This window comes from Bidens hawaiensis, unplaced genomic scaffold, assembly GCF_021521415.1.
Source record: "Bidens hawaiensis isolate Kalapana, Puna unplaced genomic scaffold, B.hawaiensis_p1.1 tig00041165_1, whole genome shotgun sequence".
In the NCBI taxonomy this organism is placed as follows: domain Eukaryota; kingdom Viridiplantae; phylum Streptophyta; class Magnoliopsida; order Asterales; family Asteraceae; genus Bidens; species Bidens hawaiensis.
Window position 1 is genome coordinate 32,016 of NW_027497282.1, and position 6,778 is coordinate 38,793.

Below are 6,778 nucleotides of genomic sequence, written 5' to 3' on the forward strand. Positions count from 1 at the left end.
ACTAAACAAAAATGCATAGTTTGCATTTTGCTCAAAACTCAAAGGACCAAGTATCTAACTTTCTCAAAAACCAATATAAAAACCAGCAAGTACACGTGTCAATACCGGCTACCACCGGTTACCGGTCACCTCTCAAACTCCATAAGAACAGTCGAACACGGCGGCGTCTCGAACTCAAAAGTTTTAATAATAATAATAATAATAATAATAATAATAATAATAATAATAATAATAATAACCCAGCTGGTTGTGGGCCCCACGCGCCACCGCCGACCACCGTCATCCTTCTCTTTCTTTTTCTCCGGCCACCCCCTTATGTATATATATATATATTAATATGTATATGTATACATGTTGTTCATATTATAAAGATTAGTTTTCTTTAAAGTTTAATAATAATAATAATAATAATAATAATAATAATAATAAAGTTTGGATTTTTATTACAAATGAAGCAATAAAAACAATAACCCACTTGTTATTTTCCCCTAATTTCTCTTACCCATCAAAGATTTAACCCTAAAAAGCCTTTTGCTTTGCTTATTTCTAGAGAGAGAAAGAAAGAGAGAGTAATAATAATATTATTTTATATATTGAAAAAGCAAGGTTTTTTATTTCAAGATTTTGTCAAAGAAAGATAGCTCAAGCTCACAAATACATGTTATTATGTTATTGATTGATGAATTGATGAATTAACACAAAATCAAGATTCAAGATTTATAATTTTTGGAGGACAAATTGGATGCAAGATTCAAGATATATACTTTTTTGGTAAGTTTTGATTATCTTTTTTTGTTTTTTTTTATTTATTTCAAGATTTTGTCAAATGAATGATAGCTCAAGCTCACAAATACATGTATTGATTGATGAATTAATAGAGAATCAAGATTCAAGATTTATAATTTTTGGTGATTTGGGGGTGAAATTGGATGCAAGATTCAAGATTTATACTTTCTTGGTAAGTTTTTATTATCTTTTTTTGTTTTTTTTTAATTTATTTCAAGATTTTGTCAAATGAATGATAGCTCAAGCTCACAAATACATGTATTGATTGATGAATTAATAGAGAATCAAGATTCAAGATTTATAATTTTTGGTGATTTGGGGGTGAAATTGGATGCAAGATTCAAGATTTATACTTTCTTGGTAAGTTTTGATTATCTTTTGTTGTTTTTTTTTTTTTGATTTCAAGATTTTGTCAAAGCAAGCTTACAAATACATGTATTGATTGATGAATTAACAGAGAATCAAGATTTGTAATTTTTGGTGATTTGGGGGCTAAATTGGATGCAAGATTCAAGATTTATACTTTCTTGGTAAGTTTTGATTATCTATTTGATGTTTTAGATCTGATTGATTTATGTATTTATGTTGCTGTTGTTGTTGCCATTAATGGATTAGCATAAATTTGATTACTTGACAGTGTTTGTTACTTTGTTTAGCTAATAGAATTTATTAGATCTTGAAATCTATTAGGACTCTCTGACTCATTAGTTTCTTTAAAAAGAATGGTTATCTGTAACATGATGACAATTGAATATTGAATACTTGAATTCATGTTTGGGATTACAGTTGATAAAGTTTCTTGCTTGGTGATCGAAAGTCAAGATTTCGAGGTTTCTTGATTAGGGTTTGCTTGTTTGTTTATAAAGATTTGATCTTTTCGCGTTTGATTCGAGAAGGAATGTTGGAAGAGATGTCTTTTTTGGTTTCGAGAAACTTCAGAGGCAAAAGGGATACCACTTGGGTCTTTATGAGTAATTGCCGGATCGAAAAGATCGATTCTCATCAAGAAAAAAGACGGTTGGAGATCGAAGATGAAGAAGATATCGTTCACCCGACGAAAACCCGTAAACATTCCGAGGGGTGCGATAATCTTGACCTTGGAATACGGTCTCTTGATCTTTCTTTAGCCCCGAATGATCAAACCGATAATAATATTAATAATAATAATCAAGTTAACGCGGGTGATGACTCGGATTCTACCTCCCCGTTCCACACCGTTGATCAATCCGATGACAATGATGACGGAAATGATCAAGGCAACGCGGGTGACGGTGATGGTGATGGTGATGACTCGGATTCAAGCTCTTTGATTTCTGACGATGATCAATCCGATAGCAATAATCAAGGCAACGCGGGTGATGACTCGGATTCAAGCTCCTTGATCCCTGCCCTCGGCCGGGACAACTCGATAAGTTGTCTACTCAAATGCTCAAGATTCGATTACGGGGCGTTAGCGTCACTCAACCGAACATTTCATAACCTAATTAGTAGCGGTGACCTCTATAGATTAAGAAGAAAGAACGGTATTATCGAGCATTGGGTTTATTTTTCTTGCCATTTGGTCCAATGGGAGGCGTTTGATCCGAACAAACGACGTTGGATGAATCTTCCGACAATGTCGTCAAACACTTGTTTCCAGTTTTCTGATAAAGAATCGTTAGCCGTAGGGACCGAGTTACTCGTGTTAGGAAAAGAGGTTCTTGAACATGTAATATATAAGTACAGTTTGTTAACTAACTCATGGTCGTTCGGGCAGTTAATGAACGAGCCCAGATGCTTATTCGGGTCAGCAAGTCTTGGCGAGATTGCAATAGTAGCCGGTGGGGCCGACCCGAATGGAAAGATTGTGAGCTCGGCCGAGCTTTATAATAGTGAGACGGGTGCGTGGGAAACGCTTCCAAACATGCGTAAACCGAGAAAGATGTGTTCAGGTGTGTTTATGGATAGTAAGTTTTACGTGATTGGTGGGATCGGTGGTACGGATATGAAACCGTTAACTTGCGGTGAAGAATACGATTTGGATACTCGGGTATGGACGGAAATCCCGAATATGTCACCGGTGAGGGCCGGTGGTGCTGCTAATGCCGCGTCAGCGGCCCCCACCGAGGCACCACCGTTAGTGGCGGTTGTAGATAACGAGTTATATGCAGCTGACTGTGCGGATATGGAAGTTAGGAAATACGACAAAGGAAGGAAAGTTTGGGAAACGGTTGGAAGATTACCCGAACGGGCCGATTCGATGAACGGTTGGGGGATTGCGTTTAGGGGTTGTGGTGATCGGGTTATTGTTATTGGCGGACCGAGAACTAGTGGGGCCGGGTTTATAGAAGTGAATTCGTGGGCCCCAAGAGACGGGCCGCCGCAATGGACCATGCTCGGGCGGAAACAGTCGAGTAATTTTGTATACAATTGTGCTGTGATGGGATGCTGAAGATGGTGTTTTTTTTATATGGGCATATGATTCTTGATCATTGGTAACTCAAAAAACTATTTTAAAAAAGTTTTTTTTATTTTATTTTATTTTATTATTATTATTGTTCAGGAAGAAAGAAAAAAACAGATTTTTACTTAAGATTAAAAGGTTTCTTGAAAGATAATCTTGAGTATGTTTCTTTTAAGTTGTTATCATCCAAATAACTTATTATCTTTTGTAGGTAGATGATATTCATTACAAATGATCTTAAACTGTTTGATACATATAGTTCACATTTGATTTCTTGACATAATAAGCTTCATGGTAACACAAAACATGTGAATCTTGTTCTTGTATTTATTGTTCGCGTGTGTGCTTTTGTTGATAATGTGCGCTACGCGTTTTGTGTATGTTTTTTGGTTCTGTTCGGTTTAATTATATTGGTATTTCGTCTTATGGGTCATGTTCAAAAAACAGGCCGAACCAGGTTGACCCATGAGCCATGGCTTTGGCGGTTAGCGTTAGAGGTGCACAAAACAGGTTTTTCTAATACCTGGTTCTGGGCGCGGGAATGACCGGGTATTGGAAAATCTGGTATTGGCCATACCAGGGTCGGGTCCGGGTATTGTTTCTAGAAACCATACCTTATGCACTGGGTTCGGGTCGGGTATAGAACCGGGTATTCTAAAGCAGGTTTTTGAATGCCCTATTTCTAGGTATTGAAAAACCACTATTTTTGGGGTTTCCCGAGTATTTTTCAGGTATAAATTGAGTTTCTTAACGGCCTGCACTTTTTAGGGTATTTTTCGGATATTTTTCAGGTTTTTTTCTGGTAATTTTCGGGTATTTGAAAAACCCAGTTTTGGGTATTGGAAAAACCCGGCTCCGGGTATGAAATTGGTTTGGTTTTCGGGTATTTCCGGGTACAAATCGGGTTCGTTCCGGATATGGGTTCGGGTAGTAAAAACCCAGATATGGAAATACCAGGTTTCGGGTTTTTTTTAGGTTCGGTTCCGGGTTTGGGTTTTTTTTGCACCTAATGCTATGTTAGTCACAAACTTATAAGCTTTATAATATGTCTGAACTTATATTCTTGGTGTTGTGGATTGTAATAATGGTTATGGTTTGGGCATTGGGCAGTGGTCGAAAACCGGTTATAGCTGACCACTTCCAAAGTTAACCTAGCGATTAACTGGAGGTTAGCATGGTGTAACACTCTCGACCGAAAACTGGTTAACCTGTGTTAATGTGTTGTACCTTTTTAGTTATGTCACAATTGCATCAGGCTTATATTTCACTTGTGTATCACCAGGAACTAGAGGTGCATAGAATACCTGTTTCCAGACCTGACCTGGAATTGGTTCCTACCCGTACCCGACTTGCAGGTACGGCCTGGTAATGGGTTTCTAGCTAGATCTGTACCCAGAATCGGACCCGAACCCGAACCTGTCAGAACCGGTTCCTACCCGACCCGGTTTTAACTTTTGTTGACCATACCTGGAACCGGTTTCAAAAAATACCTGGTTTGTGCACATGTAAGAAATGGACTCGTGCAAATTTTTTTTCTTAACGCAAGTGGCAACACAATACTTAAGTTTTCGATCTTAAACATGAAGTTTAGACAATTACATATTGTTATTTATGGTTGGGTCGTATTATCAAACCATGTGAATGATGTTGTGCATCATTCCTAACTTATTAGAATGTGATATAAAACGTTTGTGTCTGTGTCTTAGATGCAAGTATTTGTGATTAGTGTTGTAAAAATCGTTAGTTGCTATTCGGGCGGTGGGGTGGGGACTAGGGATTAATCGAGATTAATCTGGATTGATCAGATCGAACTTTAATGTATAATTTCAGTTTTATACACACACACATACTTTTATATGTAATTTTTAGTATTATACATACACAAACATATTTTGGTCGGAATATCGTTGGAAATCGCTGGGTTTCTGCTAGAATCTCGCCGGAAACCGCTGATTTTGGTCGGAATCTCGTCGGAAACCGTCGATTTTGGCCGGATTTGACCATTGACCGATTAATTGTCCGACTAGCCCAAAATTAATTAGTGAAGTGGGGACTAGCGATTAATCAGGGATTAATCGATGTCTAGTCGCGATTTTTGCAAAATTGTTGATGACACTTGACTGAAATAGTGTTTACACTTAATTGTGTGCTTATTTTGAGAGAGTCGAGTATCATAACCCTTTTGATAAGTTCAACTTCATATTGTGCCTGATATAGACAAATAACTCTTATCAAACATTATAAAGATTGTGTTTGTCATGTCCTTATAAATGCCTTGATAACAACATACACACTACACATTGAACATATATGGTAGGGACTCATGGTACTTTTATCAACATGATGACAACACTCCAATCTAGCCGATATATAGTTCCAACGATTTGTACCTTTTCGACATTATATTGTACATGTTAACGCTCACACGTTCTTGCCTCTTCTCACCTTGTCTAATTTGTCTGTAAGTTTTTTTTATCTTAATAATTTAGCGACGATGTTAAAAATATAATCAACAGTTGTTTCATGTTTCGGTTATATGATAGCTCTTTATATTTATTTATATATTTTTATTTGAAGTATCACAATTCGAATAACCAACCTGGATAGTTTAGCTTCATATCCTACAATGATCCGTTTTAACTTGGACATATTTTGACCTGTTATCCAACATGCCCAAGTTACCACCGCAACGTTAAACATACTACAAGACTTTTAAACTTCAACAACAATAAGGATTCCTTTGAAAAAAAATAAATCATTAGGATACGTTGATGTAAATCGTGAAAAAGTATTAAAATGTGTTCGTCTGTTATATTTGCTTTTATTACATCGATTAAAGTTAAGGTGATGTAAATTTTGAAAAATGATGACAGAACTTGATGTTTCTCTAATAGAAGAGTTATCATTCTTGATTTGAGACAATTAACTTATTATTGAAACTATAATGTTAAATCATTTTTTTATTTTTTTTAGTATATAAAGATCCTTAAAAGTTAAAAGGATGCATAAAATACTTTCGTTAGCAAAAAGATAATTATTTTATTTTAAACACTTTCATAAAATACTCGTCGAGCGGGTTCCTTTGTTTTTTTATTTTTTATTTTTATTTTTTTAATTTTAAAATTTTGATATATAAAAGACAAAAATTATAACTTTAAGATGCATATTATATAAAATTTATAAACTAGAGAATTTATAACTTTATATGTTTTATTTTAGTTATTCTTTTATAGAGTTTTAGGTATCAAGTGGCATAATATATATATAATTTTTATTTATTTATTTCTTGGTATGCTATTATTATATATAGATATTAAAATTTAGTGTTTAATCTAAACAAGCCAACGAGCTGAGCTAACGAGTCGAGCCAAGCCGAGATCATTTAGAGCTCGGCTCATTTAGAAATTGAGCCGAGCTCATTTAGAATCGAGCTTTTTTTAGCCAAGCTTTTTTCTAGCTATTTTCGAGTAAGTATCAAGAGAGCCGCAAGTTTTTTGAACATCCATAGTAAAACCAGTCAAACATAGCTTTTCTTTAAATATAGTCTAA

The 6,778-nt window shown here is 35.4% G+C and overlaps 1 protein-coding gene across 4 annotated transcripts; it reads left to right on the plus strand.

The window, feature by feature from the left end:
• The first annotated feature begins 332 nt into the window (after window positions 1-332).
• On the plus strand, window positions 333-3,303 carry LOC143592723 (F-box/kelch-repeat protein At1g26930-like). 4 transcript variants are annotated; one of them, XM_077072574.1, is made up of 4 exons: window positions 333-771; window positions 879-958; window positions 1,067-1,146; window positions 1,573-3,303. In XM_077072574.1, exon 4 carries the CDS (start codon window positions 1,685-1,687, stop codon window positions 3,215-3,217), a length of 1,533 nt encoding a protein of 510 aa, XP_076928689.1. In that variant the 5' UTR covers window positions 333-771; window positions 879-958; window positions 1,067-1,146; window positions 1,573-1,684; the 3' UTR covers window positions 3,218-3,303. The 4 variants fall into 4 exon arrangements, with proteins under 4 accessions (XP_076928689.1, XP_076928690.1, XP_076928691.1 ...); XM_077072575.1 differs by lacking the exon at window positions 1,067-1,146; XM_077072576.1 differs by lacking the exons at window positions 879-958; window positions 1,067-1,146.
• Window positions 3,304-6,778: the final 3,475 nt, after the last annotated feature.

Coding starts and splice junctions, on each gene's coding strand:
- LOC143592723 (XM_077072574.1), top strand. CDS start 1,685: ATGTTGGAAGAGATGTCTTTTTTGGTTTCGAGAAACTTCAGAGGCAAA.